This window comes from Marmota marmota, unplaced genomic scaffold (assembly GCF_001458135.2).
Source record: "Marmota marmota marmota unplaced genomic scaffold, marMar, whole genome shotgun sequence".
In the NCBI taxonomy this organism is placed as follows: Eukaryota; Metazoa; Chordata; class Mammalia; order Rodentia; family Sciuridae; genus Marmota; species Marmota marmota.
Genome location: NW_026000037.1, coordinates 52,097,243 through 52,110,697, shown reverse-complemented (window position 1 = coordinate 52,110,697; position 13,455 = coordinate 52,097,243). Strand labels below are relative to the sequence as shown.

At 34.2% G+C, this 13,455-nt stretch overlaps 1 protein-coding gene across 3 annotated transcripts in view; it reads left to right on the top strand.

Moving 5' to 3' along the window:
- Slc38a11 (solute carrier family 38 member 11) overlaps positions 1–12,996 on the top strand; it is a 48,679-nt gene extending 35,683 nt beyond the window's left edge. The window contains exons 11-12 of one of the 3 annotated variants that reach the window (XM_015479260.1): positions 3,079–3,210; positions 12,478–12,996. In XM_015479260.1, coding sequence (XP_015334746.1) covers positions 3,079–3,210; positions 12,478–12,771 — 426 coding nt within the window. In that variant the 3' untranslated portion in view covers positions 12,772–12,996. The remainder of the gene's footprint in view (positions 1–3,078; positions 3,211–12,477) is intronic. The other 2 variants (XM_015479262.2, XM_015479261.2) reach the window with 2 other exon arrangements.
- The last annotated feature ends 459 nt before the right edge of the window (positions 12,997–13,455 follow it).

Genomic DNA, 13,455 nt, shown 5'->3' with positions numbered 1-13,455 from the left:
GAAGCTGTTGGCTTTTTTCTTTTTTTTTTTTTCCCAATACCATGTGTAGAACCAAGGGTACACTATCTCTGAGGTACATCCTTAGCCCTTCATATTTTGAGACAGGGTGTCATGTTGGTAAATTGCTGAGGCTGGCCTCCAACTTGTGATCCTCCTATCTCAGCCTTCTGGAATAGCTGGGATTATAGGTTTGCACCATTGCACCTGGCTTACTTATTGGCTTTTTTTTTTTTTAAGAGAGAGAGAGAGAATTTTTTAATGTTTATTTTTTAGTTTTCGGTGGACACAACATCTTTATTTTATTTTTATGTGGTGCTGAGGATCGAACCCAGCGCCCCGCGCATGCCAGGCAAGCACATTACCGCTTGAGCCACATCCCCAACCCATACTTATTGGCTTTGTTAAAAATAGTATTCTTACAAATAAATTAAGTACCAAGGTTTAAAAAGCATTTTTCAAAATTGTAGTTTTGGGAAAACATTTTGTAAATCAATGTGCATTGAATTCTAATTGGTTTTGCTATTTTTAAAAAACTAAAATGTCTTATAGACTGTGGGGAATCAAAATGCAACATCAACCTATGATTTTACATATATACTTCATTTATATATTTATATGTATACATTTATATGTGACATACAAAAATTATATAAATAATGTAAACATACAGTATATTATTTCTCTACAATTTTTTTTGTTTATAAATTCATTTCCAAATTATGTTGTATAATCCACTTGGATTTGTGGAGAAAGATTAGCTGAAACAGAATGAGTCCTTTTGGTGTAAAATGGGATAGCATGGCTTGTCAGGAATCCCTTTTGCTGACAGCTAAACACCCACTGCACTGGTTAGCAGTGAAACATGATCCTGAGGCACAGTGGTTCTTTCAGGAGTCATACTGAAAAGGGCTTAGTCTTAGGATCTATTCCTGGGGGCTGTTTACACAGTGCACTATGTGAATGGGTCTAATGTATGAAGTGAAACGTCCACAGAGCCTTAAATGCACTCAGTAATCAGCAAGCCCCTCAGGACAGCCCGGAGCTTCCCTTCCCATGGGCAGTGCTGGGTGAGGACGAGCATTGGGACTTCAAAGAGGGAAGAGGGCAGCACTGTGTGTATCCTCTGCTACTAGCATTTCTGCTCACTTGCTAATGTGGCATTCACAGGCCATTTTCTACCTTGACTAGAGGGAGAAGTCAAATAAACTGATACTTTATGCAGGTTTTTAAAATGTAAGATCCTTTTAGAAATTTTCTAGATGCAGGAAATGGTATTCTTGCAGCATCTGCCCAGGACTTGAGGTTCAGATTTGATCTCTAGATCAGAAAGAACAGATGGTGCATTCCCATGCGGTTTCTGGTAAACTGTGTGTGGACCATCTGAGTCACTTCACCTGGGCAGCCTCTGTCTTCAGTACTTGGACCTGAATTTCCTTTCCAGCTGCCATGACAGGAAGACAGAACTAAATCAAGATCTTTGCCATCGTAGTAAAGATTAGGCAGAGGAATGTCATATATACCTCACCCGTTCACTTCTTTCTATACACATAAACACACACACAGAGCTAATATAATGAAACCATCTCAAATCATGGGTAAGATATCCAGCCACATATAAAGGGAACAAAAATGCTGTGTGTCCCTAATAAATATCCCTCACTAGTCTGCCCAGATTTTTTTCATTCTCACAGTCCTATACTAGAAGTTTTGATGATAATAGATTTTAAATAAGATAATATTTGGAAGACTGTTCAAATTATAATCAGTTAGAGTTATTAGTTCAACTCTTTAGCAGAGCCACGGCAGCATCTGGCCTCTGGGGAATGTTACCTACCAAGGTAACACAGCTTAGAGAGCTGCTTCTTTACCATATTAAGCATCTGACCCTCTCCTACCATGCCATCTCTGCCCCTGATCTTCTGCACAGTCACTCCTCTATTCAGTCTCCTGTCTCCCTCCACAGGTTTGTTCCTACTCTCACCTCTTTGCTCTTTTGCATGCTATTGACTCAGTTGGCAATTCAGCTTCAAATTTTATCCATGTTTCAATCCCTATCTCAAGCCAAGGTGAGTCCAGAACTTTTCAGGAATGCTGTAAAGAAGATTACTTGAAGGGAGACAGATCTGGATGATTGAAGCTCTTTCTAGTTCTAAAAGCTATTTGATATTTTTTGTACCATCACAAATTGATAAATTTGTTTGTTTGTTTATTTATTTATTTTGGTACTGGGGATTGAACTCAAGGACACTCGACCACTGAGCCACATCCCCAGCCCTAATTTATAGTTTATTTAGAGACAGTGTCTTACTGAGTTGCTTAGCACCTCGCTTTTGCTAAGGCTGTCTTTGAATTCACAATCCTCCTGCCTCAGCCTCCTGTATACATTCATTTCTTTAGATGGGTTGTCAATTTCTAGTTAGGATATTAATTCCAGAGAAAGGAAGAATCTCCCAGACATCTTCTCTTTGTAAATTATACCACAGTGTGGGATATATTACATAGGAGACTGTCAATTGGTTTCCTGATCTGAGTATTACTAAGAAATAGTGATAAACTCTTCTCTATTTTTGTTGAGGAAAAGCAATATATCATGGACTTAAATTGTAACAATTAGGATTTCATTTATGTAGAATCAATTTCCTCTTAGTAAAGGATATTACACATCCAGCATCATTAAAAGGAAATGTGGTAATGCTTTCCTCAGAGGCCATTCAAGTAATCTAAATAGCATCTGCAGTTTGTTTTAGTAGTAACCTTGTTAGGCTCAAGAAGAAGGATAAGGTAACTTCCTAAGGGTTTGCTTATTCTTGAGAGATGCATGTATTTAAACCCTGGTGTGTCATGCTCTGCATCTGTAATATAATCAACTGACTGACTAATAGCACCACCAAAAAATACTTGTTCTTGCATTATGTGTCTATGTGTAAGTAATTTGGAAATATAAAACATTCATAGAGACAAAATTTGATTGTCTTATGACAATATTGTATATACTCCTACATGCTATTACAAAATACTCTTTCAATAAATCTTGCATGTCTGAAGACTACCTCTCAAAATAATCTGTTTATTTGGCAGGTCATTGCCAACGTGTTTTTTGGAGGGACTCTTTCATCATTTTTCCATGTGCTTATAACAGTGGTTATAATTATGATAGCCACATTGGTTTCATTGCTGATTGATTGCCTTGGAATAGTTTTAGAACTCAATGTAAGTACATTTAAAGATCTACTTCTTCCATCCTAAAACTCCCTTTTTTAAAAAATATTTATTTTTTAGGTGTAGATGGACACAACATAAGGCCTTTTTTTTTTTAATGTGGCACTGAGGATAGAACCCAGGTCCCGCCCGTGCTAGGCAAGTGCTCTACCACTGAGCCACAATCCCAGCCCCCTAAAACTCTTAAAATAATGGTTCCGCTGGGCGAGGAGGCACTTACCTCTGATCCAGCTACTATGAAGACTGAGCCAGGAGGGACACAACTTGATGGCCAGCCTGGATGACTGAGAGGAGACCCTGTATCAAAATAAAAAAGGAAAAAAGGTTGGGGATGTAGCTCAGTGGTAAAGTACTCAGTTCTGGGGGTGGGTGAAAATGTTTCTATTTAATATAAGATGTATTTTCCTAAGAGAATTGTCACTTTCTGAATTAGAATGAAAACATGTTTGTAATATAATAGTAAATATTTATAACAATGATACTCTGCACTTAATAGGACTATATAGTTTTGAAACAGTGGGTCTCAAATAGGGGTTAACTTTGCTCTCCCCGCCAGTATCTTGAGGTGTACTATTAACTAGGTGGGCAGTGCCGTTAGCATCTAGTGAGAAGGTGAGGGGTACTACCAAGATCCCACAGTGCACAGCACAGCCCCTCACAACAAAGTATCAACTAATTGAAAACATCAAGAGTGCAAGGTCATGGTTGTATGATATATAGACATTTCTAAAAGAAAAAAATATCAATTAAATGGACCTGGAATATTTTTTCTGAGTAAAAATATATACCTAGTGAAATTCATTGAAAATATGAAAGGAGGAGAGTTATATCCATATTGTATAATCACTTACCCAGGCCAAATTTCTTTTTCTTTTAATATTTTTCTCTCTCCAGATCTTTCTTTTGTAGCATTTACTGCCACCATTCAAATTGAGATCTTCATCACAACTACATCTAAATTGATCCTTTTTTTTTTTTTTGCTTCCACTAGAACATATTTAAGTTCTACTTTCAGTTTATTAGCATCCTGCCCCAAATATCTCCACTTTCCTCCCAGAGCAAATATAAACAGAGTTTATATTTGCTTTTATGAAAAGCTATTTCCCCTTTACTTAGTAAAATCTACCCTCAGTACCAGCCAACCTTCTTTTTATGGCTTATATATACATTCCAAATCAGTTCTTTCTTTTGTCCTTTGTCTTACCTGTTTCCTTTTCCTACAATGACCAGTTTCCTTTCATTTCTCTCAATATATCACAAAGGCTTCACAATCGAGTGCAAATAACAACACATGTACTCATAGATCACATATTTATTGTTTACTTCTTATGTGCCACAAAACAGGAGTGATGGAAGGAAATCAGAAGGGATCCTTGCTTTCTCACAAACATACAAGTTCAACTGCTATGTAGGTGATGAAGATGATAGGGAAGTAGATAGGATATCTAAAGACATTTTTGAGGAAAATATGTCATAATTTGGTGACAGGTTTAATTAGAAGGCAGAGGGATAGAAGGGCACATTATGCATGACTCCTTGGTTCTAATTTCTAAGCAGAAACAGCACAGATTTCTAAACGAAATCACACCGTTTAGGATTTATTAGGTTATGCACCATGGGAGGGCAGACTTTTATAGGTAGGATCCCAAGTTATCATTCACACATTACGTTAAGAGTTAGGGCTTGGAGAAAGTATTATTGTTAGTGCCCAAGACACTTTTCCCTCCAGATGCCATTATGATTTTGCATAGGACAGGGCTAGTAGGTCCACTCAAGATTATTTCATGTAGCAACCTTGATGCAGTAACTTTAATGAAGTAACTTCATTTGTATATTATCTCATATCATGTGCTATTTGAACCATCTGTAAATTTGTCTTCCCTACCAAATTGTAAGCTCTTTGAAGACAATGTGTAGCCACCTTCTTCATTTTCCATGATACTTGGAATAAGGATAAAAACAGTGTGTTCAAATTCCTGCATGGGTGATTGCCCCTTGAGACCAAAGATCAGGACTTATTTCCATGTTCCCACATATGACATTGTTTAGTGTAGTACCAGGAAATAAAGTATGACAAAAAGTGTTGGTGTTAATAGTAGTAGTGATCTTTCAACTATGCTGTAGATACGACCAACATGATCCCCCACCCTGTTTTCTCTTGTTTTATGAAACGTCTCATTTGAATTCACAAGTTTTGTTTTTTAATGTTGTAGAATTTTGTTATGAGGAAAAATATATCTATCAGCTGCCTAAACAGGCAACCACATCTTGGTAAACTAAGAAATGTTTTGTTTGTCTCTAGTTAGCCAAGCACATACATATGGCTCATTTTTGGGAAATGATATATTTTTGTAAATTTAACCATTGCTTTACATAGACTTAATTGCTAATTTTCATGACACATGTGCAACAAAATCCTTATCACATTAACACTAAATATTCACTATTGTACTTATATTAAAAACATTTGTGATTAAGATAGGTCTTGGTTATTATAGTCAGAGAATACCTTGTAAATATTAAAAAGTCAAAATCTGAGCTTCTGTGGAAGATTACTTTAAAAAAATTAAAACATAATTCTAGATTCTTAGATTTTTTAACCTATATAGAGAGATACACACAAAACAATTATAGGAAAGTGTTATATTGTTGGCTATAACCTAATAACCCAAGACAATGACACCTGTTTTAAAAGCATTTTGCAGAAATTAGTAAAATCTAGAATCTCCATTCTCTATAGACCATCTGAAAATATGTGTTTTGTCCATCAATAAAAGTTTTTGGTATGCACAATAACATCTTCTGCTCTTTCCCCACCTCCCTTTTGTGTGGACACTGACAATGAGTAATCCAGCCAAATTTAGCATCATTTCTGTCAGTAACTAATACATGCTGTAACATGTGACATGTGAGGAGTTAACTAAAGCATACTGTGTTCTACTGCATAGGGATAATATGAGCTAACATGTGCATATGCTGGGCTAAGTACTTTGCATGCATTATCTTCCTTGATCATGTTAACTTTACAGATGCAAAAATTGAGGCCCAGTGATTAATAATCAATCTGAGGCCATACAAGCTAAGTAGAAGAATCAAGATTTGAACACAGGTATTTGGATCCTCTCTAGCCCATACATTTAATCATTGCATTCATCTGAGATTTTCTACATGTCAGGCATTAAATTATGTCAAATAATTCTGCTTTTTTACCCATTTTATAATTAAAAATCTATGCATTGAGTTCATTTGCAAATAAGGTTCAGAGTGATTCATAATACATATGAATTGACTTTAATATGGTTTAAAATATCAGGAAATGGATTAAAATAAAACTAAAACTTTTTAATCTTAAATTATAGTTAATAGCTTTCATTTTAATTTATAATTTGGGGTGGGAGCTGTTGGAGACTGAACCCAGGTCCTTGTCATCTTCATTAATAATTGTAGTACTTTAGGAATTCTTTTCTATTATGGCTTCTCAATTATCACTAAGTAGAACAATGACCTTCATAGATGTGATACATATTAGAATAAGAAAACTTGTGAAATTAGGGAAATGATATTTAGTAAAATTGAACATCAAAGGATAAATTATTTGGGGTTATATTACTTATTCAATAAAATTAAAACCTCATTTAGAGTTTTATGTTTAATTCATCATTTTCATGGCAGTAGACAATGAAAATATTTTTCCAAAGCAAATGTACCCTCACTTTTAAAGGATTAATTTAAAAAGCAAATAAAATGAATGTAAATCTCATTCTTGGTAATAAGAATCCAGCATCTTGGCACTGACATTGCTATTATAGAAAAGAGGCATGTACAGTAATTGGGCCCTATGGGTTTCTACTTGCAGCAGCACAAAGAGAGGGGAAAAAAATGAAACAGCTGGTGCCTGTGGCCAGAGTAACCAGTTCAACAGGCATTGTGTGAAGCTTGCATGGAAGTAATAAAGCAAACCAAATACCCAGTGAGAACCAGATACAGAAATACAATCATCAGAGTGAGCAAGACATAGTCCAAGTTGACAGATCCTGAGCTAAAGACAGTTTTTGTTTTTTAAGGTATAGAAATAAATTTCATGTGTCTGAACTGGTTAAAAATAGAAATTTAAAAGATTAATAAGTATTATTTTATTTTTTTTTACCTTCCCTGCACAATTTGAGAGGTTTTTGTTCAGAAAAGAGAATTCAGACACTTTTCCCATCTATATAGTTGGTAAAATTCTTCAACACTTTCTGTTCTTTCCCTGTTGCAAATGGTAAAATGTCCTGGCATCAGTTGTACTATTACCAGTGGATAGCACTGTTCTGTCTTTATAAATAAAACCACGTTTTACTCTCTCTTTAATAAGTAGTTCTGATTTTACAAACTGTCAAGCAATTTTAAAAATCATTCCAAAGCCAGTAATGTATCCTCAAACAGGTCTACACTAAAGGAAGGAAATAAGTTGGACTAATTTATGGGAAATAGAGCAGATAGAAATGCACTATCATTTTACTGATGATCTTGAATCCGGCAACAACCTCTAGCAAAACTGAACTTTCAAGTTACCAGAAAGTAACTGGTATTCAAGACGTGATAATCAACTGGGCTCCTTCCAGTACAAACATCATCAATATAATTTTCTCTGTAATTATTACTTTCTCACCTCTTATGAATTACAACATAAACAGAACACCCCTTTCTTTGCCCTGCCCAGGGAGTTAGGTTTGAAAGATTTCAAGGGCTGACAGCAGCCTTTCCATAGCAGCTGACAGCAGTTGTCATCCTGATGATACCTTCAGACTCTGCAGCTCCAGATCTGTTCCTACAATGAGAAGAGACTACATATAAAACCAGTATATACACGGATTTGAATTACTTTGTTTCAGAAATTCTTCCTTCAAAGAAATCATAGAGTATAAGCACAGATTGAGTTCTATAATATTTTCTGTAACTTAGAAAAGCACTGTGAGGCTGGGGAGGCAGCTTGGTGGTAGAGTTCTTGCCTAGCATTTCTTTAATTCTAGCCATATGACAGCTAATCTTTTGTTTATTGTGTACCTTTATGGGTATTTTTTTGTATTCAGGCACTATAAATTGCAAAAGTACTTTGTCTACATATTTTAAATTGGAATGTAATATTTTTTTCTCTTACTCATTCCTCATTCTTGTGTTTCTCTTACTGGTGAAATATTTTCCATGCAGTGTGGTCACTACTATTCTTCCACAGACCTTTAGATACTCCCTAACTAGTCTGATTTGATAATGTGAAACATGTAATTGACAATTTAGATTTCTTTTTTTGGTTTTGTAAAAAACAAAAAGAGGTGTACTATTGAAATCATAGTAATAATATTTCACCTATAATAATATAAGTGGTGCTTAATGTGGAACACACAGTAATTTGATTAAGTGGGGACACTGAGAAAATAGGTAAAGTTTTTTTTTTAAATATAATTTGTTATTCTTCATCATCCAACTTCAAATTCAGTTTGCTTTGGTTGAATCTGGGAAAAATCTGTGAATATAGTTTTCCAAAGAGCTCATAAAACATAGGTTATAGATACATAGAGTTTCATTATATTATGCTTATATATACTTACAAATTTACACAATGACCTTTTAAAATATAGAAAAACATTTTAAAGAAATCTTGTATTTAATTATGAATCAATATTGCATTTTTAGTTATTGATTATGTATTTTTAACACTTTTTTATCTTTAAGACAATAACATGTTATATTTCACATTAACAAAATGAAAGCTAATAACCACATGATCATCTCTATTGACAGAGTAAAAGCATTTGACAAAGTCTTCAGCAGCCTTTTGTGACAAAAACTTTTAACAGTTTAAATATAGAAGGAAAGTTTCTCCATGTAATAAAGAACAGTTATGAAAAACTCTTAGTTAAGATCATAATCAATGGGAAATAACTAAAAGTGTTTCCACTAAGATCCAGTACAAGTGAGAGAAGCCCACTTTCAGCACTTCTATTCAATGTACTAATGGAAATACTAGAAAGAGCAATCAGAAAAGAAAAAGACATAGAAGACATCTGAATCAGGATGGAGGAAGTAAAACTATAGTTGCAGAAGACACAATTGTGCAATTGTGCCAGGTTTCCAAAAAATTCTAGAAATAATAAATGAATTTGGTAAAGCTGAGGAATCCAAGTCAATATACAAAAATCAGGAACATTTCTTTACACAAATAACAATTTAGAGTAAATTTAACCAAGGAGATAAAATACTGTTGAAAGGAATTTAAGGAGGTTCAAATAAATAGAAGGATATTCTGTGATGATGAATTGGAAAAATTACTATTGTGAAAATGTGTATATTCCAAAGCAATGTATAGATTCAATACAACCTCTATCAAAATTCAAATGGAGTAATGCATAGAAATAGGAAAAAAATCTAAAACCTATATGGAGCCAAATAAACTAAAGCAATACAAAGAAGGAAAACAAAGAGGAATGACATTTCCTGATTTTAAAAGATATTGCAAAGCTATAGTATGGCACTGGGATAAAAATAGAAACATATTAATTGAGCAGAACGGAATCCAAGCATAGAGTTAAATCAGTATTTGACAAGGTCATCATGATGGGAAAAGGATAATTCCTGAATAAATACTGCTGGGAAAATAGATTTCCACATTCAAAAGAATGAAATTGGACCCTTATCAAATACAAAAGTCAACTGGAAAGGTTTAAAAAACAACTGTAAGAGCTGAAGCCATAAAATTCCTAAAAGAACATGGGATAAAACTCTTTGACATTGGTTTTGTCATTTACTTTTAGATATCATAGCAAAAACTCAGGCTCAATGACAAAAAAAAAAAAAAAACATATAAATAGAACTACAGAAAACTAAAAACCTCTACACAACAATAGAAACAGTCAACAAAATGAAAAAACAACCTAGGCACTAGGGGAAAAAAGTATTATAATAAGGGGTTGATACACAAAAATTTTAAAGAATTCTTACAACTCTGTAGCAGAAAATCTAAAAATAACAGAAATATTAAATAATGGACAGATGACCTAAATATATCTTTCTCCAAAGATATAAAAATGACCAATAATAAAAGGTATTCAATGTCACTAATCTTCAGGTAAATACAAATTAAAATCATTGTGCAATATCACCCCAGAGCTACTAGAATGAATATTATAAAATAAAATAAAATAAAGTTTATTAGTACTTCTTTTTTGCTGAGGCTGGCTTTGAACTCTAGATCCTCCTGCCTCAGCCTCCTGAGCTGCTGGGATTACAGGTGTGCACTGCACCTGGCTAATAACTTTGTACTTCTATAACTCTACTACCCATTATTTTCAATCTGGCATTCTACCAATAAATATTGGCAAGGCTGTGAAGAAAAGGGAGTCCTGGTATGTTGTTGGTTAGAATGTAGATTGATACAGTTACTATCAAAAACATTATGGAGGTTCCTAAAGAAATTAAAAACAGAACTACCATTTGAGCCAGCAATTTCTATTCTGGGTTTATAGCCAAAGGAAGTAAAATCACCATCTCATAAAGATATCTGTACTTCTATACTCCCATGTCAATTGTAGCATTATTTACAACAGCCATGATATGAAACAACCTAAATGCCCATCAGGGGATAAATGGATAAGGAAAATGTGGAATATATTCACAATGGAATGTCATTAGGCCTTTTAAAAGAAGGAAATCCTGCCATTTGCCATGACATTAATGGATATTAGGCTAAGTGAGTAAGCCAGACACAGAAAGAAAAATATTACATGATCTCATTTATATATGAAAATTTTTTAAAAGGTCAAATATACATATACAGAGAATAAAACTGTGATTACCCAGGACCAGAGAGCAGGGAGGAAATGAGATAAAGCTTAAAGGACACAAAGTAGCAGACAGGATGAACAAGTCTAGAGATCTAATGTAGAACATAAGAACTACAGTTAATAAAATTGTATGGTATATGGGATGCTTGTTAAGTATATTTTAGCTGTTCTTTTCACATATGCAAAAAAGTGATTATGTAAAATAAAAGTCATGAACTTTGCATTACTATGATAATCATTTCACTATCCATATGTATCCATAACACTTTGTTATGGATAAATCTAAAAGATACACACAAAAAACCCCCACATATTTTAAAGGAAAACTTTTATTTTGTGGGTTGAGAATAAAATTCACCATATTTTAATATATTTTATTAATTTTATGTTCTATTTAATATATGATGTCATTAAAACGGAATAATTAGGAAAAAATATATTACCAAAAATGAATTGAATTTCAACATTTACATCATTTGCAAAGTGTCTAGTGAGGTTTAGGACTATTCAGGGATAAGTCTCCTTTCCTCTCAAGTCAATGACTTGGTATTTTGGGGATGGGGTTACCAGGGATGGAACTCAGGGGCACTGGACCATTAGCCACATCCCCAGCACTATTTTGTATTTTATTTAAAGACAGGGTCTCACTGAGTTGCTTAGTGTATCTGTTTTGCTGAGACTAGCTTTGAACTCTCAATCCTCCTGCCTCAGCCTCCCAAGCTATTGTTATTACAGGCATGCACCACCATACCCTGCTATAAGTTGGTATTTCTATAACTCTGTTACCCATTATTTTCAATCTGACATTATGCCTTAGGTTAAATTTATCTATAGCTAATGTAGGGGCAAGTTATAGTCATTTAGTTCTGCTGTCAATTTTCTAGGGTAATTAATGCATTTCATTTTGCTTGAAAGAGGATTTAGAAATGTTCTTCCATGTTAAATGCCCTGTGGTTATAGTTTTCCTTTCTCAACACAGACAGGCACTACTTTCATACAAGCACAGATTTAGAGGAAGACAATATGCCCATACAATTTTTCAAAGTCCCCATTTGTACACAAATGACAAACAGACCACTCAGGTTTGAAAGACATAGTGGATACCATAAAAGAATAATATAAGGATACAGGACGTGACTGAAATAAAGGGAGACTGCAGATTTGCTAGAAGTTGGTCTATTTATGTTTCATTTTCTATTTTATTTTCTGATCATCTGGTCTTAAGTCTGATGTACTATTATATATTATCATTTTCATTTGTAAATATTCCTTTGGAAAAGGAAAAACCTATTTCTGTGTCTTTCTTGGAATTATTTTTCTTTCCTTTGCTTGATTCAACAGGTGCAATGAAAAATACATTTTGAAAATGTTTTTAAAAATTGTCCAAAGAATGTTTCCATCTAGTAACATTATCTTGTTTCTTGTTTTCAACTCACAGGGTGTGCTCTGTGCAGCTCCTCTGATTTTTATCATCCCCTCAGCATGTTATCTGAAACTGTCAGAAGAACCAAGGACACACTCAGATAAGATTGTGTCCTGTGTCATGCTTCCCATTGGTGCTGTGGTCATGATTTTTGGATTCATCATGGCTATCACAAATCCTCAGGACTGTACCCATGGGCAGGAGATGTTCTACTGCTTTCCTGACAATGTCTCCTTCACAAACATCTCAGATTCTCACTTTCAACTGACAACACAACTTTCCATTTTAAACATCAGCTTCTTTCAATGAGTTGACAGCTTTAAAAATATGCATGTTTTCATAGACTTCTAAACCACTTAATAATATTCACGTTTGTCTCTATTTATATGATAAAATTATCATTTTGGCATTTGTCAAGACTTGTGTTTCTTTACTCTTCAGTGCAATGTAAAAGATAAAGAAAACTGAATATATTTTACTGTAAACTAGAACAAATGCTTCATTCTACTGACCTCAGTACACTGATGCTAGTTGGGGAAAGAAAAGTGAAGCCTTTAGTGTTTGCTGCAATCTCATCAAAGCATTACTCTTTTTACTTAACATGTGAGCCAAGATATTGTGCTCCAAAATATGTAGGTGATTAAGAGTGGGATTTTTGTGTATGTGTGCTTCAGGACAGGGAAAAAAAATGTCTTTAAAGTATATAGAATCAAAGCTAGTGGGAAGCTAAACAATTAAAAAGAATGACTATCTGAAGAACAAACAGAAGCTATTATAACTTTAGTAGCATCCCTTGTTTAGGGGAAAAGTGGATCCCTGGAGTAAAATGCTCCTACTGTTAAGAAGCTTGAATAATAGATCTGATGTGCTGACCCAGGTGTCTGAGGAAGCAAAATCACCTCCCAATTTTTGATGTTGTGGGAATATGATGGTCACATTATTATAAAAACAGAACACACACATGCATTGTTCTGAAGCGTAAGACTTAAAGAC